The 25,772-nt window shown below is 41.5% G+C and overlaps 1 protein-coding gene across 5 annotated transcripts in view; it reads left to right on the top strand.

Annotated features, from left to right (window-relative positions):
• The window catches only part of LOC137431684 (voltage-gated potassium channel KCNC1-like), a 75,398-nt gene that overhangs the window by 26,948 nt on the left and 22,678 nt on the right, over positions 1–25,772 (top strand). For all 5 annotated transcript variants that reach the window (XM_068123297.2, XM_068123294.2, XM_068123296.2 and 2 more), the window contains exon 2: positions 20,349–21,270. In XM_068123297.2, coding sequence (XP_067979398.1) covers positions 20,349–21,270 — 922 coding nt within the window. The remainder of the gene's footprint in view (positions 1–20,348; positions 21,271–25,772) is intronic.

Genomic DNA, 25,772 nt, shown 5'->3' with positions numbered 1-25,772 from the left:
CGTTTTTGGTCCAATAATGATTATTTCGGATTTATCACAGTTTTGTTTGAGGAAGTTGATTTGAAGCCAGGATTTTATTTCAGTGATGCAGTTTGTCAGGATAGAGTGGGTGACGGTGGAAATTGACTTGGCGGAAATGAAAAGCTGGATGTCATCGGCAAAGCAGTGGAATTGGAGACCATGACGACGGATTAAGTGACCAAGGGGGAACAGGTATAGGATGAAGAGGAGGGGACCGAGAACTGAACCTTGGGGGACACCTTGGGGAAGGGGAGCGGTGGGGGATTTGCAGTTATTGATGGAGATGAACTGGTGCCTGTCGGAGATGTATGATTTGATCCAAGAAAGGGCAGTTCTTGGATTGGTGACAGCAGTGATGTTAAAGGTGGTTTCAAGTCGGGTAAGGAAGATGATGTGATTGATGGTGTCAAAGGCGGCGCTGAGGTCGAGAAGGATGAGAATGTTGAGGTTATCAGCGTCGGAGGAGAGGAGAAGGTCGTTGGTGATTTTGAGGAGTGCAGTTTCCGTACTGTGGTTGAGGCAGAATCCGGATTGGAATGTTTCATGCAGGTTATTGGCAGAGAGGTGATGTTTGAGTTGGGTGGCTACAGCGCATTCCAAAACTATTGACAGAAAGGGTAGGTTGGAGATGGGTCTGAAGTTATTTGGGGTGTCAGCGTTGAGTCCAGGTTTTTTCAGAATGGGGGTGACAGCAGCGATTTTGAGGGATGGTGGGACGATGCCAGTAGACAGGGAGGAGTTTATCGTTGCAGTGATAAGTGGAGAGAGAGCAGGAAGGCAAGCCTTAACAAAGCTGGAGGGGATGGGGTCCAGATTGCAGGTGGCAGTTTTCATTCCTGTGAGGAGTTCAGAGAGGTCAGTAGGGGAGACTGGGGAAAACTGAGATAGGGGTTGGCAGGATAAGGGGGGGGGGGGGGGCAGGTGGTTTGAGGGGGAGCAGGTGCGGTGGTGGTTAAGCTGCTGTAGATGTTGTCTATCTTGCTTTGGAAGAATGAAAGGAAAGAAATGCAGTTGTCGACTGTGAATGACTGGGTGGTGGTATCCAGGGGGCTGAGGAGTTTGTTTATTGTGGAGAAAAGTGCTTTTGGGTTTCCGGAGCCAGAGTGGATTATTTGAGAGTAGTAGGTGGAGCGGGCGCGGGATAGGGCATCTTTGTAGTGCTGCAGGTGGTCTTTGTAGGCTTGGGAGTGGATTGTGAGACCTGTTTTATTGCGGAGTCTTTCAAGTTGGCGGGCACGGGTTTTCATCAGGCGGAGTTCAGGGGTAAACCAGGGTGCAGAATGGGTGAAGGAAACTGTTTTGGTTTTCATAGGCGCAAGCTGGTCGAGGCAGGAGGAGAGAGTGTGGTTGTAGTAGTCAGTGAGGTCAGAGGGGCTGTGCAAATCAACGAAGGGAGAGGTGGACATTTTTCCGGAGAGGCAAGATATGAGGACATGAGGTAGGTCAAAGAGAGTTTAGCTTACGGAGGTTGATTATGCGTTTTTGCCTTGGTGATGGGGTGGGAATGTTGATGGTCATAGTGATGGCTAAGTGATCGGAGAGGGTGAGGTCAGAGCCAGAGAGATGGTGTAGATTTAGTCCAATAGAACAGACAAGGTCCAGAATGTGACCACGGTTATGGGTGGGAAAGTTGACATGTTGAGTGAGGTTAAAGCAATTCAGAATATCAATGAAGTCAGCGGTTATTGTGGAGTCAGTGGAGTCCATGTGGATATTGAAATCACTGAGGAGGGTTGAGGGGGAGAAGGAACAGAGCTGGGTCAGAAAGTAAGAGAAGTCAGACAGGAATGATGGGTGTGGTTTGGGAGGGCGGAAGACAACTGCCATGACTGACTGTGTGTGACCAGAAAGTTTAAAAGCCAGGTGTTCAAATGATGGAGCAGATGAGATGGAGATGAGGCTGGTCTTGATGTCCTGTCGGTGTATTACAGCAATTCAACACCTCGGCCCTCTGAGCGTGGTTTATTGATGTATGAGTAACCATTGGGTGTACTGAGGTTGAGTGAGAGTATATTGCTAGTTGCCAGATTGCGTCTGATCAGGGTAAACGTCGCAACCACAACACGTACAATGCCGAATGATACATAATTTAAGAGCTCTTGGGTCCATACAGTGCATGCAGAGGTTTACAAATATCAAAATTCATGCAGTTCCAAGTTATTTGCATTTTTGTTGTGCACATTGTGTATATACTCAGAGTTGTTGGTTCGGACACGTACCGGAAGTTAAAAAAAAAATAAAAGAAACCCAAACCTATTTAGTCAATTGTATCAAGGTATCATTTCCTTTCCATCGATTTACTTTACTGAGAAACCTTATCAGTCTTAACAGTTAGACAATTATGCTGCTCAAGAAAAATCTTGGAAAAAAAAAAAAACGATTTCGATTTCACTTACTAGCCAATTATCTTGCAAATGGAAACTGGGGCTCCATTATTAATGCTTCCACTATATATTCATTAATATGTGAGGTGCATAAAAGAACGCTATGACAATGCCCTGTGCGAGTGGAAGAACGAAGTTTCACGGGTGGTGTGTAATTGCAGTGTCGCTGGTTTACTACCATACTGGAAGAAAAACTGGAAGAAGAAAAAAAAAAATTCCTGTCAATTCTGTCAATGTCTAATTACCTTTCTGTCGAGTTATTTCATCGAAAAACCTTCGCAGTCTTAACAGTGAGTTACTATTATTATCTCAAAGGATATTCATAGCAAACTCCATAAATATTCCACACTCTATTTGAAAGAAGTTTTCCTCAAAAACGGAACCTGGGACTCCTTACTGTTGCTTGCACTATCTTTTTATGTACTTGTGAGGTGTACAGAAGGACATTCCAGCAATGCCTTGTGTGAGTGAAAGCACCAAGTTTAATGGGCAGTGTATAACCTAAGTCTCACTGGTTTGCGTACCTAGCAGAAGTAAAAAAAATGATAATTATAAGCGCAAGTTATTAAATACAACAAATAACTTCCTTTTCGCCCATTTCGGTCGACGAGACTTCATTTTATTGGAAACTAATGTATTCTCCTACAAATGGAACTGGCATCTCTATATATTAGGAGTAGCGACAACTTGCGATTAGAAGCCATTTTATATCCATGGAGTCTGGCGGCTCTGAACCTGCGCCCATTGTGTGTGCAGCATATTGTGTCCGTTTTCTAATCAAACTGTCTCTGTACCCAAAAGGGAAATTATCCTTTGCTGCTTGGCAAGGGTGATACTGGCTGGTAGTTTGCCAATGCCTTCCCAGCAGTTAGTCAGGGCAGGAATTTAGTTAGTTAGTCAACTTGTCCACCACCTTTCCTTTTGGTTTCTCTTATACTTATTGACTCAAGACATTTAAACTTTTCATTTTTTATTATTTTGTAAAAGTTTCTTTAAAAAAATTAATTCCACTTTGACATGATGGGGATTGGGGTATTATGTGTAATCAGTGACAAGAAATCTCAATATAATCCATTTTAAATTCAGGCTGTAACACAAAATGTGAAAAAGTCAATGGTTGTGAATACCTTCTGATGGCACTGTACACATAAAAATTACATTTGTACATAAAAATAGCTTGTTGATGTGAGATCATACAATTTCAGTAAGTTTAAATGTTAAAATATTTGATCGGTTTGGGATCCAAGTGGCACCCTATATACTATTTGAATAATTTTTTTCTGCAAAAAGGAACAATTTATTGAGATTAGACTGAAATGTATTACCCCACACAAGAGTACAATATGATAAATAAGGAAGTATAATCGAGCAATATAACAATTTGAGTACATTTTGGGGGAGAAAACATTTGTCGTGAAATTATGCCAATACCTTGGCAACTTTCTTTTCAAGTTCACGGATATGAAATTTCCATGATAATTGACTGAATACAAACACCAAGAAATTTAGCCATTAATCTCTGTCTACATAACTCTGGATGTGACTGTGTACATAACTTGTAAACCAATCATGAGGTGTTCAATTATTAATCAATCGTGAATCAACCCCCCAAATCCCATAATACAATTTTGACAACATAATTTTATGAATAAAGGTATCAAAGGCTTTGGATAAATCGATGAAAAGCTCAACAGTGTAACAATTATTTTCCAAAGCATCGATAATTTTGTTGGTAAGGTCAATTAAGCCCAAACATGTTGAGTGGCCTTTTCGGAATCCATGTTGATTCTTAAAGAATATTGTATATTTATATAAAAATTGAAACATTTCTTGTATACATACCATAATTCATTCCAACAATTTTGAAAATACAGATTACCGGAATTGGCCTAAAATTAGTACGTTCCCTATACTCCCCACTTTTGAACTCCGGTGTGACTTTTGCCATCTGTACTTTATCTGGGAATATCTCCTCATTAAAAGACAAATTATGTATACTAGCATGGATCGGGTTGCAACACTCACCTCACCACATGTCGCTACAGAGACACAGGCTTGTTTTACCTGAGGATAATGAACTTACTGAACTTGAGTTGCTGTATTGTCATGATTTACACCAGTCATAATACAAACATTTATTTTGTACAAATCTATTTGTAATATTGGTGATTTTATTTATTTGTAATTTATTTGTAATCAAAAAGGTCCAAGTGGTCAAAAGCTCTAAATGGTCAAGGGTCCAATTTGATCTAATGGGTATAAAGCATATTATAGGTCTTTGAGGTTTTAAGGGTCTTCATGATCTTGAATGGTCTTCGGGGTCTTTGTGTCTTTATGGTATTTTGGGTCTTTGTGGCCCTTAAGGGTCTTTGGTGTATTTTGGGTCCTCAAGGTATTTTGGTTCTCCATGGTATTTAAGGGTCTTCAGTGTCCTTAAGGGTCTTTTGGTTCCTCTGGGTCTTTAAGGGTATTTTTGGTCTTCAGGTTAATTTGTGTCTTTGGGGTATTTTGGGTCCTTTTGAGTATTTTGGATCCTTTTGGATATTTTGGGTCTGCGGGCCCTTTTGGGTCATCGGGCTGTTTTAGGTTTTCGGGATCTATTGGGTCTTCGAGGTCTTCAGGGTCTTTTATGCCCTCTGGGTTTTCAAGGGTGTTTGGGGTATTTTGGGTCTTTGGGTCTTTTAGGTCTTTGGGAGTATTTTATTTGTATAGAGTATTTGTATTTGGGAGTATTTTGTTTGTATTTGGGAGTATTTTATTTGTATTTGGGAGTATAGAGTATTTGGGAGTATTTGGGTCTTTTAGGTCTTTGGAAGTATTTTAGGTCTTTGGAGTTTTATGGGTCTTCGGCTTATTTTGGGTCCTCTGGATTTTTAGAGGTCTTGGTGGTCTTTAGGGTCTTTGGGGACTTAAATGGTCTTCAAAGGTCTAAGGATTCTCAGCAGTTTAAAGGGTCGAAAGGTATATCCCAACAGTACGTAATTAATAGACGTACGCACTTAATAGACAGGATGCAACCAACATTCAAACAGTATGTAATATATATATACAGTCATACCCCGTTTTACGCCATTTCGACCTACGTCAAATCCGACTTTACACCACTCTTCTAGAGTAAATTTCAGTTCAGCGAACGTCATTATGTGCGACTTTACGTCACTCCTACATCATCATCTCCTTTATCTCGAAAGAGGAGAAGACCATGCCAGGCTACAAAGTCGCGAAGGAGCGGCTAACGCTAATGCTTGGGGGTAATTGCACCGGCGACTTCAAGCTGAAGCCGCTCTTGGTGTATCTTGGTGTATCATGTGTGTGAGTATGAGGATGAGCTTTAGGCGCAAATGAGGAATTGAATGAGGATATGTGGAATGAACTTGGTGAAATGAGGCATTGGTCGAGAATGGTTGTGTGTGTGTGAGAATCTGGTTATCGTTGAACTTGGTGAAATGAGGCAATGGTCTGGGATGGCCGGAGAAAGTGTATGAATGGTGTATTGAGGACATGTGTAATGGTGTTGAGTGATTGACTTGCATGGGGTGCAAGTGGACAAATGGAGAGAATAATTGATGTGTGGGAATAAATGGTGTGTGGAGTGAGTAGTGTGGATTGAGTGGTGTGGAGTGCATGGTGCGAAGGAGTGGATGGGGGAGGATGGACCCCTTCACGAATACCCGGGGAAGGTAGTTTAAAGTTAGGTAGAGGGAGTAGGTAAATTGTTTGGAAATTAACATCTGTGGTGCAGGGAGTAGCAAGTTGTTGTTGATGCATATCCTTGTAAAGAACCGATCGACGTGTGCATGTGCACATGTGCATGGATTTGCAAATGCCTGCCTGTACGTCGTCATTTCTGCGTATATCGCATCGTCCAAAAATAAAGAAGCAAGCAACTTCGGCCGCTCGAGGAAAGACGGGGCACGCCTACGACTCGGAGGCGAGCGTCGATCCCCGGGGCGGCCGGGTTCACGGAACCCTGAGCTCATTCGTTCGTCACAGATGACACGACACGACCACCGGTGAAACTGCTCGGACACGTTGGGTAAAGCACGCTGTGGTGAAGCGGGCCGCGGAGCCACTCGGCACACAAGCCAGCTCACGGTCGACACGTCCGTGCCGGTCACCCCGTTCGAGGAGAAGAGCCGACCGATAGAAAACAACGGAGGGACTCCCGATGGGGAGCGGCAAAGATTCAGGGCGAAGCCGCAGCCTCCTCCAGTTATTTACTCTAGTTTTATGAATTACGGTGTTTGTCTTCATTTTAAGGCATTTTTAAGACATTACGCCCGGTTTACGTCAAAAACCGAGTTACGTCACGGCTTATGGAACCAATTAATGACGTAGGCCGGGGTATTACTGTATATGTATGTATATATATATATATATATATATATATATATATATATATATATATATATATATATACACACACACACACACACGTATATATACGTATATAGTCACATCTGACATACCATGTTTTTCGGTTTTATATATATTTTAAGAAGAAGACGTTTTGTTTACAAATACACATCCATACATAACCATATACGTTTGCTCCCTTATAATAAGATGACACATTGGTCCAGCAATTTGTTTCATCACGGATTTGATCACGTTAGGGCTAAATACATCCAAGCCAGGAGCGTTGTTTTTTTTTTAAAGAATCAATATCATAAATTTCCCCCTTTGTTGTGGGGTGCAAGTGCAGTACAACAAATTTTGATGTGGGTCAGGAAGATAATGATCAAAGCCAACTTGGCAGGGGGGAATTCTGTTATTTAGTGATGTACCGATTCCTGTGAAGATATCCTTGAATTAATCAGCTATTTTTGTGTATTATTCATCATACCCCCATGGCAATTCATTCTAATTGTGAAGCCTTTTTTAGCAAAGGACTTCTGTGACTCCATGGAACTGACAAAATATGTGAATTTTCCAATCTGGATTTCTCCCAGTGGCAAATCTTCCCTGCTGGACTTAGTGATGAAAAACATCCCCACAAATGTCTCCTGCTATTCCTCTGCTCCAATAGGTTCATCTTATCATATACTTGTTGAAATCAACATCTTTCTGGCTATTCTCAGAGAGCTGTGTCAACACCGATGAGTCTGGAATTTCACTCGAGCAGATTAGCAGGGACTGTTAGCAGTCGTCTCTCTTTAGGACTGGTCTCCCATACCTTCTGCCCCTGATGTTAACTCAGCCTGGGAATTCTTCCACAGAAGCCTGATCTGTCTTAGGTACAGATCAATCCCATTTGGTCTTCAGTTATCCTTCCCTTCTTCCCACCCATTGTACACTGAATCCTCTGCTGAGGCAGTTGCTTAGAAACAACTTGCCTCTCTTCCTGGAAGGAAAACCCAGAAGGACAGCAATCTCAGAACATTCCACAAAAAAGTCCGTGTCCACTTTCAACATAGCCAGAAAACAGCATCTGTCCAACCTCAAGATTGACCTTTCAAACTTGTCTCCCTCATCTAAAACCTGGTGTCACCTTATTAAGTCTGTATCTGGTGTATGCTCCCTCTCCATCCCTTTCCTCACTTCAAATGGAACCACAGCCGACTTCACTCGTGAAAAGGCAGAATGCTAATTCTGTATTTGTTTCCAAATCTTGTCCCCACCCCTCACTCTCTGTACACACCCCACCCCAGTCACACCCAACTCACACCCAGACTGTGTCTTTTTCTCTGATTCTGTAACTGGACCAGACGGCTTCAGCTCACATGTCCGAAAAACCTGCTCTTACACATCCTCTTTCTGCTGTGTTCTCTCTATCATTTGCCCTAGGTAACCTTCCATCTGTTTGAAAGTCAGTCAACATCACTGCATAACATAAACTAGGTGCAAAAACTGATCCTCTTAACTACAGACTTATCAGCTTTTTCCAATCATCAGCAAGGTCATGGAATCCATCATCATAGTTGACAAAAAATCGTTGCTTTCCTCTGACTACGTCATCTCAGATCATAAACCTTGGTTTCAGACCAGGTCACTCTACCTTGGACATGCTGCTTCTACTCTCCCAACAATGGATGGAGGCTCTCAATGTCAGACATGAGATCAGAACCATCTCTCTGGACATATCTCGAGCTTTCATTGCAGTTTGGCATCCCGCCTTGCTCTCCAAACTCTCTGCCTATGGCATCCAAGGCCAACTCCACTCTTGCATGACTGACTCACTCTATTCTCAGAGCCAACGTGTGGCTCTCAATGGGACCCTTTAATCGACTCTTCCTGTCTAGATTGGAGTGTCTGTCTCTGTATATTTTGTCCCTCTGTATATCTTGTCCCTCAGCCATGTTGTTGGTTTCCCCACTTCCTTGCTAATGTTCCTTTTGCATTGTTTCGTCTTGATCTATTATGTGTACTATCTCTTCCTGAGCCTTGTCTTTGTATACAAAAAAACTTGTATATCCTGACTCAAACCAACTTTTTTATTTTATTTTATTAGAGTATTTTATCATACTTTATAGTATTTTATCAGTATCAGAGTAGTATTTTATTTTATTTTACCAACCCTGGTGTTGGGCTAGCGGCTAGGGTGCCGGCTTAGGATCCAAGGATCCTGGGTTCGAATCCCGGTCGATTGCTGAATTAACGCCAGGGGGGTTGACTCAGCCTGTCATCCTTCCGAGGTCGGCTAATTGAGTACCAGTTCACTGGTAATTCCCTGTTTGTCGTTAAAGGCGGCAAAAAGGGTTGGCGTCAGGAAGGGCATCCGGCCGTAAAACATTGCTTCAAAAAGGGGACTGAAAAACCACAACAACCACGGTTCCCGAAAAAGGCCTACCCCCGCTTTGCGGGGAAAAATGGCCTCTAAAGGTGGTTATTTTATATATATATATATATCAGAGTACTGTATTTATTACAACTCAGATTGACGTTATATTTGATTTATATTGAACAAATTAATTTTAATACTGTTACGTTTATAGCGGTAGAGATGAAATACCTCAGGAAAGGTCGGATGGTTTAGTTTAGCATGGACCGTGTGACGCAAAGAAGAAGCCCACCTCAATGTACATACGCAGGGTAAACGTTCAGGGTAAGAGTGTTTGCGCGTCACCACATGGAGGGTGGTTTTTGTGTTAGTTACAGTCACGTGAAAAAGTAAGTACACCCCATGTAAAGTTTTGACTTTTTCAACATATTTCAACATACAGCTATTTGATCTTCATTTCAACATTATTGATAGATAAAGGTGATATAATATAACAATTATCATGAAACATTTACATTTTGTAGTCCATTGTATAATTTAAATAAACATAAATTCAAATTTCGTATGTGGAAAAAGTAAGTACACCCTTGGCTCTAATGGGTGGTATTGCCCCCTTTGGCAGAAACAACCTCAAGTAGGCGTTTCTTATAACTGTCTACCAGTCTCTGACATCGACTGGGAGAAATTTTTGCCCACTCCTCCATGCAGAATTCTTTCAGCTGTGTGATGTTTGAGGGGTTTCTTGCATGCACAGCTCGTTTCAAATCCCCCCACAACATCTTGATGGGATTTAGATCCGGGCTTTGACTTGGCCATTCCAGCACCCTCCATTTCTTTCTTTTCAGCCATTCCTTGGTGGATTTACTGGTATGTTTAGGGTCATTGACATGTTGCAAGGTCCACCTTCGGTTGAGCTTCAACTTTCCGACAGATGGCCTCACATTATCCTCAAGCACCCTCTGGTACAATGAAGAATTCATCGTGGATTATATGATGGCGAGATGCCCAGGCCCTGATGCAGCAAAGCTGCCCCAAACCATAATATTTCCACCGCCATGCTTTACAGTTGGTATCAGGTTCTTGCGGTCAAATGCTGTCTTTGGTTTTCGGCAAACATGTCTTCTGGTACTGTGGCCAAATATCTCTACCTTTGACTCATCTGTCCAGAGCACATTGTTCCAGAAGTGCTGGTCTTTGCCTAGGTGTTCACTGGCAAACTTTAGTCTTGCCCTGATGTTCTTTCTGGACAGCAAAGGTTTCCTCCTGGCACACCTCCCATGTCGATCAAATTTGTGCAGCCTCTTTCTAATGGTAGACACGTGCACTTTGACATCAACAGTGGCAAGAGCTACCTGTAGGTCCCGTGATGACATTCTGGGGTTCTTAGAGACTTCTTTCAGCATCTTGCGGTCTGCTCTCGGGCTGAGCTTGCTGGGGCGGCCTGGCCTGAACAAGTTGGCAGTTGTTTGGAATCCTCTCCACTTATAGATGATCTTCCGGACAGTCGAATGATTGATTTCAAATTGTTTGGAGATCTTTTTAAATCCCTTCCCAGACTCGTAGGCATCTACAACCTTCTTTCTGAAGGCCTCAGAGAGCTCTGCTGATCTAGGCATGGTGACGCCGCCCACTTCAACAACAAAGAGCAAACCAAACTAAATGTCTGAGGTTTAAATAAGACAGGTTCCTCCAAGATCCTCTCTAACGATGTTCTAATCATTTGCACCTGAGCTGGTGCACCTGATTCTAATTTTAAATATTTGAAGTAATGATAAATGTAGGGGTGTACTTACTTTTTCCACATGCGAAATTTGCATTTATGTTTATTTAAATTATACAATGGACTACAAAATGTAAATGTTTCATGATATTTGTTATATTATATCACATTTATCTATCAATATTGTTGAAATGAAGATCAAATAGCTGTATGTTGAAATATGTTGAAAAAGTCAAAACTTTACATGGGGTGTACTTACTTTTTCACGTGACTGTATATATATATATTTATTTATTTATGTATAGATGTATGAATGATCGTTTTAAGGCCATTTTTACCCGCCCCGTTAAAGCGGGGGTTGGCCTTGCGGGCCCCATGACAATCATGGTTCCCTGTTTGAGGCAATGTTTTTATGGCCGGAGGCCCTTCCTGACGCCAACCATTAGTTGCGTCTTACGACACGCAGGGATATTGTGTACCTATTCTAAATCGGGGTACACACTGGGGTCATTTATCCCAGCAAGCTGGTACTCAATTTGCCGACCTCGGAAGGATGACAGGCTGAGTCAACCCCCCTGGCATTAATTCAGCGATTGACCTGGGATATATATATATATATATATATATATATATATATATATATATATATATATATATATATATATATATAGATAGATATATATATATATATATAGATATATAGATATATAGATATATATGTAGATATATATAGATATATAGATATATAGATATATAGATATATAGATATATATAGATATATAGATATATATATATATATATATATACTGAAACGCAAAATAAACTTACCACCTTTGAAACCTTTAAATATCAACAATAACACTGCGTGTAGTAAATGTGTGAACTTATTTGTGGACAATAGTGTCCTCACTGTCAGACAAAACGGTCACGGATGGTCACTTGAACCTTCAATGGTCACTTCATAGCACAGCTGTTGAACAGCCGTTTTGACTGTCAGTGATTAGCCAAGGGGTACGGGATGATTTTAATGAGCTGCACGTGATGTCTTGATATTGGCTTTAAAAAGGCCAGTGCAAAATGGGCATTTCAATCAACATGCCACGATTGTCAAGGGATCAACGGCAGCGTGCCCTGGGCATGCTGCAAGGCGGACTGAGCTACCGTGAGGTGGCACATCGCCTTTGGCTGTTCACACCAGACGATATCGGCCCTGGTGGAAAGAGACACCCTCCACAACTCTGCAGATGACAGACCTCGATCAGGGAGGCCACGAGTCACCACTGCAAGGCAGGACAGGCAGATGGTCCGAAGTCACCTGCGGGATCCATTCCGTCCAGCATCCCGCACTGCGACAGAAACTCCGGGGCGTGCAAACCCACGGATCTCCAATGATACTGCACGAAGACGACTGCATGACTATGGTCTGACTGCCAGAAGACCATACAGAGGCCCCGTGATGACGGCTGCCCATCGCCGCAACCGACAGAGATGGTGCCAGCAGCATCAGCGGTGGACCTTGGCGCAGTGGAACGAGGTCGCTTTCAGCGATGAGTCAAGGTTCTGTGTGGACAGTCCTGATGGGCGTGAGCATGTCTGGAGAAGAACTGGCGAGCTATATGCCGATTGTTGCGTGCATCAAGCCAACAGGTGGGGTGGCCCAAGTGTGATGGTGTGGGCCGCCATATCAGGCCGGTACAGGACGCCACTGGTGGTTGTGGATGGGAATCTTAACGCCCAGCGGTATGTGGATAACATCCTGCGACGTCATCTGCTGCCATTCCTGCTAGACCACCCAGAACTGAGAACCTTTCAGCATGACAATGCTCGTCCCCATGCTGCTCGCTTTACCACTGCATTTCTCCAAGGCGAGAACATCAACACCATGCAGTGGCCTGCGCTCTCCCCTGACCTGAATCCCACAGAGCACCTGTGGGATGAGCTTGGGAGACGCGTAGTTGGCAGGGCCAGGACACGGGCAGAGCTGCTTCAGACATTGAGGACTGAGTGGGACAGAATCCAGCAGCAATCCATCCAAAGACTGGTAGGCAGGATACACCGACGATGCACTGCCTGTATCCAAAACAATGGTGGCCACACACGCTATTGAAAGGGGACTGACATTGCACCCTGTGCTGTTCTGTACTGTAGAACAAACTGAAGAGATGGTGTATCTTGGTCAAAAACTTGACATGCCATCAATAAAATGCCAATGTTTCAATTAGCAATTGTTGGTTTGTTTTATTTTGAACGAGTCATTCTCGTTCTGAGAACCGGAGTACCCGGAGTTTCTGCCGCAGTGCGGGATGCTGGATGGAATCGATCCCGCAGGTGACTTCGGACCATCTGCCTGTCCTGCCTTGCAGTGGTGACTCTTGGCCTCCCTGATCGAGGTCTGTCATCTACAGAGTTGTGGAGGGTGTCTCTGTCCACCAGGGCCGATATCGTCTGGTGTGAACAGCCAAGGCGACGTGCCACCTCACGGTAGCTCAGTCCGCCTTGCAGCATGCCCAGGGCACGCTGCTGTTGATCCCTTGACAATCGTGGCATGTTGATTGAAATGCCCATTTTGCACTGGCCTTTTTAAAGCCAATATCAAGACATCACGTGCAGCTCATTAAAATCATCCCGTACCCCTTGGCTAATCACTGACAGTCAAAACGGCTGTTCAACAGCTGTGCTATGAAGTGACCATTGAAGGTTCAAGTGTCCATCCGTGACCATTTTGTCTGACAGTGAGGACACTATTGTCCACAAATAAGTTCACACATTTACTACACGCAGTGTTATTGTTGATATTTAAAGGTTTCAAAGGTGGTAAGTTTCTTTTGCGTTTCAGTATATATATACGGTATATATATATATATATATACATACATATATATATATATATATATATATATATATATATATATATATATATATATATACATACATATATATATATATACAGACTTGGCATTTAATATGGAATTTTTTTTTTTCTTTACTTGGGTTTACTTTCTGAACTCAGTATATCAATCTGGTGAGTTTCTTTTACCCTTCGGTGATGTCTTTGTTGAAAGAACCATGTCACTGATTGTCTTTCACAGCAAGATGTCAATAACAGGATTATATCACAGGTGGCGTGACAAAATGTAAGGACAGGTACATTTGACGATTGGCTTCACAATCGGGTATATAAGGGTTGTTGCGTTCTGTATTAGTGGAAAACAACTGCAGTACGTCTACAAAAGTTATTGCCGCTTCCTCTGGAGATGGTCCGTCAACTTGACAATGCTGTTTGTCATGGAGTGGTGGCTTTACGAAATTCTGGCATGAAACAGCGTGCTATTGCTCGGCAGTATGGCATCAATCAAGGTCAGGTGTCAAAGATCCTGAAACGAAATGCTCAGAGGGGTGTCCCTACTCCAATACCGAGGCCAGGACGTCCACGCAGAACCACAAGGAGAGAGGATCGCCAGCTGCACCGGTTAGTCTGCAATGGCCGTACCAAGTCAGCTAATCGGCTTAGGGCTGAGTGGCAGCAACTGACAAATGTGCCTGTATCCAGAAGGCTAGTCAACCAACGACTGGTTCAAGCAGGCTATCGTGCCAGGCGTCCCCTGAGAAAGCCACGCCTGACCAGACAACACAGCCAGCGCCAATTGTAGTGGGCCAGAGAGCACCGTCAATGGCAGCCAGGACACTGGAATCATGTGACCTTCATTTACGAGTCTAGATTTCTGGTCTATCGTCAAGATGGCCACGTCCGACCGCGCAGACAAGTGCATGAAGCCCACAACGAAGATTGTATAGTGCCAAGAGTCCAAGCTGGAGGTGGTGGGGTGACCGTTTGGGCTGCTTTTCATGCAGGGGGCAAAACTGACCTGGTTGTTATGAATGGAAACCGGAACCAGTTCAAGTACAGGGTCATTCTGGAAGAAACATTGCTTCCATTTGCTCGTGCAGCCTTTCGAGGAAACTTTGTCTTCCAAGATGACAATGCACTGCCTCATCGTGCTCGCATGATCCAACACTTTCTTGCTGACCGTGGTGTAGAGCATATGGAGTGGCCTGCCATGTCCCCGGATATGAATCCGATAGAGAACTTGTGGGCAGAAGTAACGCGTCAAATCAACAACTTGGACCAGCAGCCTGCCTCTGTGTGTGAATTGCAGCAGACTATTGTCACTGCATGGCAAGCGATTCCTGTCCAAACCTTGGCAAATCTCGAGAACAGCATGCCTCGACGTGTACGTGCTCTCCTGAATGCTCGTGGGGGTTACACGAAGTACTGAACTGTAATTTTACTGTCCGTAATCCCAGTCATAATTTAGCTATTGTTTTTGTTGAATTTTTTTTTGGCTAATGTGCAAAATAAAGAGATTCTTCTGGAAAACGTACAGAAGTTTAACACTGTACTGTCCGTGAATTGAGTTCGATATCAGTTTACATCACTTTCAAGGATCAATTTATTTGCTTTGAAATGTCAAATGTGGTTTTTGGTTCTTTTAAAGGTCACATTAACAAAATCTAGAATAATTTCAACATAATTCCAATGAACTTTTGGTTCTAAGTCATCTTGAATATTCCATATTTACTCTGGTTCACTGTTCTCAGTCTCTCTCATTGCGGAAATACATCGTAGACTAGTGCATCATGAATGGACTAGTCCGATCTACCGTTTCTTTTAACTTACCGGAAGACGTCTTTTGTAGCGTCTTCGAAAGGCCATCCTGTCCGATCTTTAATATTTTTTCTTTCAAATTAGCACTTCAAACGTAGACAATCAGCTCGATATCTGAGTGTAGGCCGAAGCGAAGACGGAGGCCGTTCCCGAAGGACTAATCACTATAGTAACGTCCCTCCCACCCCTGGGGTCAAAGTCTATCCAGCGGCAGCTGGGAGGCGGAGCCTCATTATTACTATAGACTTTGCGCCGGTTTGGGCCCCAAAATAATCGCTTGATCTATGGCGCAACAGTTAATGATTTGCAAGTCTGGGCACGCCCACGTGTCGCCATTTAGGGCTTGGTGCTTTACCGTAAACAACCCGCAGTTCACGGGGTCAGCGCTAGAGGAGCAATTTAACTCGTATCATCCGACTACCGAGTATGTATACCAACTCGAGCGAGGGGAATCTGGGACCCCTCATTTCCAAGGATTTTGTCGTTTTTGCCGTCAGCTTAGTCATAGTCAGCTCGTTGGTGCTATACCTTTGCTTGCTGGCGCATACCTCGCACATTGTAAAAATGTCAAGGCGTCTCGCAAGTATTGTTCGAAGGCTTTAACCCGAATTGGTAATGTGTTTACCTGTGGAGGACCTAATGTGAGTCCGCTTGAAAGTTGTTGTGCCGATGTGAACAATAAAAAAGGCTTGACACCGATTTATGAGTTGATGAATCAGCACCCTTTATTGTATTTAAGACATTACAGGGGACTTCAACATCTGCATGATATGAATGCAGTAGAGAGAGACTTTAAAACCATTGTGTTAGTCATGGTAGGACCGACAGGTGTCGGAAAAAGTAAGTTAGCTTACGAGATTGGGAAAGAAGAAGGTAGCTACTACTTCAAACCACCAGGGCCGTGGTGGGATGGTTACTTGGGTCAAAAAGTGGTAATCATTGATGAATTCGCTGGGGAAAGCGATATGCCATTCACAGGAATGTTGCAGCTACTTGACCGTTACCCCTTACGTTTAGCGATAAAGGGGGCAACAATTGTATTCAACAGTCAGTTGGTAATTATCACGTCTAACAAGTTTATCGACGAATGGTACCCGACATCGGATCTGGCACCACTGAGGCGTCATATAGAATATTATCTTGAGCTTCAAGTGCCTCAGGAGGAACCAGAGGCTGCTTCGTCATCTGCGGAGGGTGTGGCGCAGCCTTCCTCCTTCATTGCGGTAGGTTCTGAGTCGAGTGGTTCGTAAAAGACAAATTTAGCAGGTGCATCCATGCGAAACCATGGTGCATGGAACCATGGTGCGAAACATGCGAAACCATGGTGCATCCTTTTGTCTTTGCTCGCTAAATATCTGAAGGTGGTGCCAGCTTAGTGATGCTGCTGGCACCATATTAACTAAGTTCACCCCTACAAAAAAAATATTCCATATTAAATGCCAAGTCTGTATGTATGTATGTATATATATATATATATATATATATATATATATATATATATACATATATACATATATATATATATATATATATATATATATATATATATATATATATATATATACATACATATATACATATATATATATATATATATGTATATATATATGTATATATATATATATATATATATGTATATATATATATATAAGTGTATATATATATATATATATATATATATATATATATATATATATATATATATATATATATATATATATATATGTATATATATATATATGTATATATATATATATATATATATGTATATATATATATATATATATATATATATATATGTATATGTATATATATATATATATATATATATATATATATATATATATATATATATATATGTATATGTATATATATATATATATATTTATATATGTATATATATATATATATATATATATATATATATATGTATATATATATATATATATATATATATATATATATATATATATATATATATATATATATATATATATATATATATATATATATATATATATATATATATATATATATATATATATATATATATATATATATATAAACTGCATCAGCACTGTGTATGTCTAAATTAAAGTTCTAGTCTTTCCCAAAATAAAAATATCGTTCTCACCATTTTCCAACTCGTCATCGTATTTTGTGCCCTTTGCTTGTGATCTATGTCGTGTGGTTTGGCTCCATTAACACGGAGCGTCACCACAGATGAATCGAGCTTAACTAGGCGTTTCCAATTCAATGGCGGATCGACACACAAGCCGGGGGATTGGGGGAGGATGCCACGCTTACCTTCAAGGTCCGATGTCTTCAACCTGGAAATTAATAAATCCAACTGAAACGAATGTGAAATGTACAACAATAAATATTTTTTAACGGAACCGAGAACAAGGAAACGCTACGGAAGAAACTAAATCCTTAATTGGGACACCCCACACCAGACTTCAGAAACGAAACAATGGGAGAAGATGAATAAAATAAATGTCTCGTCGTGTTGTAGAATGTGGTGTGTCTTATCTCAATCAGTAGTCTGCAGTCATCAAGGATGGTCTGGCTCCGAGCGCAGTCGTCCGACCGCGGCTCCGGTCAGCGGGAAGTAGGCCTCGTTCCGCCCCCGCTCGTGCTCCACCAGGCCCATGGACGCCGCTGCACGCCAAGCCTCGTGTCCCCGCGCGATCGTTCGCAAGGTTCTTTCGTGAATCCGGGTAAGAGAATCGTCGGCGTGCCAACGTCCTTCCAATTCCAACAAGTGAGGGTCCAACACAAGAGAGAGTCCAGCGCAAAGGGACAGTCAAGCGAAGGCAAGGGGCAAAGGGAAGAGAGCAAAATGCCGGCGAGCGAGTCGTTTTGTCACTCACGGTGTGACGTCAGCCCTCCTCTCCCCCAACCAGCGTGGTGCCCCTCGACTTATCGAATCTTCTCACTGCGTTGGTGTCCTCTCATTGGCCGAGCGCTTTTTGCCTATCATGTCATGCCATCCGTCGGTGTCCAATCAGTCTGCCGCTTCCTTCCACCTTCCTTTCACCAATCAGTGGCCAGCTTCTTACCCCAACCAATCACACGTTCTCCTGGGTGTGGCTATTGCTTGCCTTTCACGATGTTTGATGCTCATGCTGGCGTTGTTCGCGGCCGCTTCCGTCTGCTCTTCCAAAGTCATTGTGGCGGCGGGGGAATTATTCAATGTGTGGTGCGCTAATGGGCCTAGCTAATGTCGATGGGATGTATTGCCATAAGGGACACTGGGATGTTTACAGAGGGAACGGCACACAATGGAGTTAGCCTATTCCCTAATTCTAGTTACCAAGCCCCTTCCCTCGTGGCGGGGACACAGATACGCAGCTTACTCCAACATTCGGGCTAGACAAAACTTATTACAGGTGAGGTTCCCTATCATGACAGCCGGACACCTACCTATGCAGATCTACCTAAATCTAGATATTCCCCTACCCCCAAAATTCACAACAGTATGTATGTATGTATGTATGTATGTATGTATGTGTGTGTGTGTGTGTGTGTGTGTATATATATATATATATATATATATATATATATTATATATATATATATATATATATATATATATATATATATATATATATATACATATATATATATATATATATATATATATATATATATATATATATATATATATATATATATATATATATATATATATATACATATATATATATATATATATATATATATATATATATATATATATATATATATATATATATATATATACACATCAGCACTGTGTATGTCTAAATTAAAGTTCCAGTCTTTCACAAAATAAAAATATCGTTCTCACCATTTTCCAACTCGTCATTGTATTTCGTGCCCTTTGTTTGTGATCTATGTTTGTCATGCTGATCCAAATATTGGTTATTTACTTTCAAGACAAATTTGAGTATATTTTCCATGATTCTTTCTTTGGTTACAGTGGGTATTTCTCTCAAGGTTGTAGCAAACTGCTTTGAGCTTTGGCAGCAAATCTCTGTGAATTGTGAATGAACCAATTCCATACTCCGGGATAATTGCCCTGAAATTCGCTCCACCCCATTATTGTGAGACGTGCTGGGTCAACGTCACAATAAAAAATTTCAATTCTTCATCAAATCATTAGAACAAGAAATATCAGCGCTTTGGCCATCGGTGTGGAGAGAGGTGGAGCTTCGCTTAGAGTTGGCACTTCGGCATCATGTTCAAAGGTCAAATATTTGTCGGGAATCAAACCAATTACATTTAATTGTATATATTATGGTGTGCAGAATGGAAATTAGTACACAAATCCAATTGTATATGTATATGAATCTCTTTCTAACCACTCACTCATTGATATAAATGTTTAGTACTTTCTAGATGTGCTCGAATGCTGAAATTTGGCATGCTAATGTAACTCAAAGCCACGCTTCCAGAAAAAAAAATCATAAAACTGTTCATAAACAAAAGTATCCGGAAACAAAAGTCAACCGGTGGAGCTTCACTCCCACTTAAAGAATGGTCACGTGACCAAAGACAATGGCACCTCACACGGTCTTGCATGGGCATGATGAATTCAGCACAATATGGAGCAGGTTTTAAGGCAGTATGATTAGAGAAGTGTCTGTGAGTTTTATCGGTTACAGATGGGCTCCAGTGGTAAGTGTTCCAGTGCATACTTTTAGGTATTGCATGTTAACATTTATTTCATTATCTACATAAACTGTATCTGTATCTACTAATGTTATTATTAATAAAGCCAATTATGAATCTACCTCACCTTGATAAACAAGCAAATAATCTCCTTCCTTTTTGCTCCCTACCACCCATCAGTTTGTGGCATTTGCATCGCTTTTCTTCATCCTGGTCTCCATCACGACCTTCTGTCTGGAGACACATGAGGCGTTCAACAGCAAGATCAACAGAACAATGGATTCGATAAGTGGGACCCAGAATACTGTTGAAATGAAGACGGATCCAAAGCTTATGTTTGTGGAAGGAGTCTGTGTCTTGTGGTTCACCTTTGAATTTATTGTTCGAATTGTTTGCTGCCCCAACAAGCTAGCCTTCATAAAGAACTATCTCAATGTTATAGACTTTGTGGCCATTCTACCGTTCTACCTGGAGATTGGCTTGCAAGGACTAACTTCCCATGCAGCTCGAGACGTGCTGGGATTTCTTCGTGTTGTCCGCTTTGTTAGAATCCTCCGGATTTTCAAGCTCACACGACATTTTGTGGGCCTCAGGGTCCTCGGTCACACATTGAGGGCGAGCACCAATGAATTTATCCTCCTCATTATATTCCTTGCCCTTGGAGTACTCATCTTCGCAACTATGATATATTATGCCGAACGCATGGGTGCCAGCGCCGATGACCCTACAGGCAGTAATCACACAGACTTTAAAAACATCCCTATTGGCTTTTGGTGGGCTGTGGTCACCATGACAACACTAGGTTATGGAGACATGTACCCTAAGACATGGTCTGGGATGTTGGTTGGAGCACTCTGTGCCCTGTCTGGTGTACTCACCATTGCAATGCCTGTTCCAGTCATAGTCAACAACTTCTCCATGTACTACTCCCTTGCGATGGCCAAACAAAAGTTGCCTAAGAAGAAGAGAAAATACGTTCCACGGCCACCACACCTTGGGTCACCTCTTTATTGCAAGACCGAGCGGAACTCTGGGAGCTCTTGCGGACACAGCGATCATTGCCCACTCGCCAAGGGTGAGGTTACAGAGATGTGCCGCACAGGTAAGTACTTCCCAATAGCGCATCAGCCCTATCATTTGCACCCTCAACTTTCTAGCTCGTGCTCATCTACTTTTCCAATGTTCATGCTTGCCTGGTCTTCATCTCTGTCTGGCTTTTTGTCTGTCTCTGCTGGTCCATTTTACTGAAGAATGGTGGTGCTGTACTAAAAAAAAAAAAAGTCACAACTTTATAGTAAAAAGACAATGGCTATTGTAAAGTGAAACAGAAGGCTCATTTCAAAAACTGAAAATTACTGCTGATTTATTTTATTTGCCACACTTGAGATCCTTGAATTTTGTGGCATCTTATTTTGCAACACATCGTTGACCTGATAAACACAAGTGACATCACAAATCATACAAGTTTTGGCCAATCATGGACCAAAAAACGCCTGATGTGCCTGTCTCCATAGATACTACTGGGAAATTTACTGAAGTTGCACTTTCTGTTATAATATGGTGTAAAACTTTCATGATGTCACTTGCTGCTTTTGAAATTATATCTTCATTTCACTTTACATGCTGTTAGCTCCTTAAGTCATGTGACAGTCAAAATCACAAATTGATGGTTTAAAAAAAGAAAATGGCTTTCTAATTTTCCATGTAGCCAGTATAGGATGGTGTGTTTCTTTTGAAAGAAACGTTTATTCCCGAACATTCTGGTCTTAAGTCAGCCACCAATCCAGCCGGACGATGTTGGGTCACCTCCCTCCCCCGTGGGCGTCGAGACCGCTCAATGGTTGAAATATTGGGAGTTGGTGCTGCTTACGTTTCAGGATAGCAATCTTGCTGCCATACCAAAAAAGTTACTAATACGTCTCAAAGGATGGGGAGTGTCTCATAACCTTTCGACCCGTTTCAGCAAATTAATATATTCTGGGAATCATTATTTAAGTGAGACACCAAATATATATAGTTATCAGTTTGTCTGAATGATAGTGGTCCATGAGCTCTTCATCAACAGAAATCGAACCATGGAACCCAAGATCATTGTCTGAAAAGACAGCCAGAGTGACCAAATATGAAAGACCTCTCAGAGAGTGGAATTCAGTAAATTGATGAGGTAGAAACAAATGATCAAGATAACAAGCTATATCAACACGCTCTCATCGACTTTCAGTTGATAAAATCGATTGCCCAACTTGTCTGCCACCGCAGACAGACACACCAATCATGAAGATTACAAGTAATATCCTATTATGTTATCACATGCCATGCGATTATTTCAAGTTGATCTTTTTTGCACAAGTAATACATCCTGAAAAAAGTGTTGGATAGCTTTCAAATTACCTGTGTTTTATTTTTCTGCTCTTGCATCAACTCACATTTTAATCCAAATGGAACGATTGACGAATTTGATGAGGACTGATGACTGAGACCATAACCATTATGGCGGTGAGTCATTTCAACAATGGACAGAATGTCTGCGAATAATTAAATTGATGAAACTATTACAAAAGACATCTTCAGCAGTTTCCAAATTGATGTGCTCACCGAACATTCGCAATTCTAGATTAAAATTGGGTGGGATTACCTGCGTTTCTACAAATTGTGTGGGATTATTAACTTTTGTAAATCAAGCATATCTAGATTAAAATGGGAATGGCGTCAAGAAAAGGTTAGATGCAATCGAGCTTAGTTCTTTCCTTAAAGCAACAGCAAGTTATTACAACTTAATTTTTCAAGCAAATCATGGATGTACAGTGCCCTGCCAGAATAAAATGAATACCCGTGGTTTAATCAAACATTATTTCTGTGATCTATGATATGAACACAATCACATTGACTATATTAGTAAGGGATGTTGCAAAATAAATGATACTTTTCCCCCCAAGATTGTATTGACCACATGTCCGCGATTTTTTAATTCATATTTCGCGTGCGTCATCATGAAATTGTGAAAAATTCAAGCCGTTCAAACGAGTTCAAGTTCCTTCGATCACAGAAGTCAACGTTGAACATCGGCAGAATTTCTGTGAGTTTTTGTCTGACTGGCAAGAAGCGGGTTGTTTGCATCTTGCACCATCCGATGAATTTTTCGTTTATTCGCTGCGAAAACCAAACTCGCAAAATGACAGAATCTGGGCTCAAACCCGTCGTGAAGTTTGGGACATTTTGTGTGCTCCACAACAGCGTCACCCAACATGTGTTGGATTCTTTTTGTGCTTCACATCAAAGGGAATGGTGTTTGACGTCAAAGAACAGGGACAATCATGGGACGGCGCTTATTTTCGTGATCATGTTTTAAAAGAAGTCGTTTTGCCATTTTTGCAAAAACTTGAAAATCGACAAGGTCGTTTCGATCAAGTGACTTTCCTGCACGACCTTGCAGGATGCATGAAGGTGAATGCAACCCATGACTTTCTTGACGAAGAAAAACTTGATTTCTTTCGCAAAGATGGATTCGGAAGATGGGCAGGAAACTCTCCAGATTTGAACCCTGCGGAGAATGTTGGCGCCATTGTGAAACAGCGTGCAGAAGAAATCCTTGATTCATTACCAGACAACTAGAAATTTAAACGTGAGACACTTGTCTGGGTTTTGACACAAGTTCTGAACCAAACAGCTACCGAAACAGAAATGTTCGTGTCTTTGCTGAAATATTTTAAAAGTCGACTCCAAATGGTTTCTGAAACTAATGGTGGACATATTGACGCATATTAAACGTGAGTTTTAAATTTTTGAATGAAATAAAGCCTTTGGTTGGATTTTCAACCGATTGAAACTTCATTTCATCTTTGGGGAAAAAAGTATCATTTATTTTGCAACACCCCTTATCTGATAGCATGGCCTTTGGCTTCATACATTGCTTGAGCCTGTTAAAGCATCAAATGAATGGTGCTCTGCGTGACAGCCTCATACAGATTTTGTCAAATGTGCAGAAGAGTCTGTTGCAGCTTTTGCATAAATATTTGAAAGAGTTCTGATTTTCTGCAGCTCACGATCCATATGTTTGATGGTGTTCATGTCAGGACTCTGTGGTGTCCAAGGAAGAATCTGCAGTCCACACTGTCTCATGGCATGTTGCATCATCTTCATGCAGTAAATATTCCATACTGCAAAATTATACACCAGAATAGTGGTGATTTTATACCAGCAAGGAATTTTGCTGTTTGGGACACATTTACTGCAGGAAGATGGTGCCACATGACATACAGTCATGTGAAAAAGTAAGTACACCCCATGTAAAGTTTTGACTTTTTCAACATATTTCAACATACAGCTATTTGATCTTCATTTCAACAATATTGATAGATAAAGGTGATATAATATAACAAATATCATGAAACATTTACAGTTTGTAATCCATTGTATAATTTAAATAAACATAAATGCAAATTTTGCATGTGGAAAAAGTAAGTACACCCCTATAATTTATCACTACAAATACCTAAAATTAGAATCAGGTGCACCAGCTCAGGTGCAAATGATAAGAACATTGTTAGAGAGGATCTTGGAGGAACCTGTCTTATTTAAACCTCAGACATTTCGTTTGGTTTGCTTTTTGTTGTTGAAGTGTGCAGTGTCACCATGCCTAGATCAAAAGAGCTCTCTGAGGCCTTCAGAAAGAAGGTTATACAGGGAGGTGTGACGATTTTCAGAAAACTCGTACACAGTTATTTTTAGTCGAATTTCAATTTTTTTTTTTTTTTAAGACTACATATATAATGCCATGTAATACACTGTAACAAAGACATTTAAAAAATGTAATTCATGTTTGAAAAATGACATCATCTAAATGGCGGCCGTTCTTGTCCAAGCATTCTTGCAGACGCGTGGAAAAGTTCCAGCATTTCTCAGCACAGCAGCATCCCTCAGCAGTTCCAGCATTCTTTCTGCGAACGTAAACCGCCGTACGAAATCATTCTGCTGCAGTTCTTGAACCATCATGATTTTGTATGCGTGATAATGAAGGTCCAAGTGCAAAATTCAACGAACTGATCTGTCTGACATCCGTAGAGCGTGAGCGTGCCGTACCGCTGACCGACGAGGGCTGGCCTCCACAGCTTGTCGAACCCTTTCGATGTTTTCCGGGGTCCTAACGGTTCGATCACCTCCACGAGCTGCTCCCGGCCTTACAGATCCAGTTGTCCTGAAGTTTTTTACCCACTTCAATATTGTGTTTCGAGACGGAACGGCGCCACGTCGACCAACATTGAAGTGAGTACGAAATCTGCGCTGTGTAAGCACCACCGAACTACCCGTTTGAATAAACGTCTCAACAACAAAGACGCGATGTTCAATCATCCACAGCTCCATGGCTACTGAAATGGCGCCTAACAACGAGTAACCAACAGCCATTACGCATGCGCTAGACCCCCCACTTGCATTGTTATACCCAATTCAAACATGAATTACATTTTTTAAAATGTCTTTGTTACAGTGTATTAAATGGCATTATATATGTAGTCTTTAAAAAAAATAAAAATTGAAATTCGACGAAAAATAACTGCACGAGTTTTCTGAAAATCGTCACACCTCCCAGCTGGACCCTGTATATGC

Source organism: Myxine glutinosa, chromosome 7 (assembly GCF_964187855.1).
Source record: "Myxine glutinosa chromosome 7, kmMyxGlut1.1, whole genome shotgun sequence".
NCBI lineage: Eukaryota > Metazoa > Chordata > Myxini > Myxiniformes > Myxinidae > Myxine > Myxine glutinosa.
This window is presented reverse-complemented; position numbering and strand designations above follow the sequence as displayed.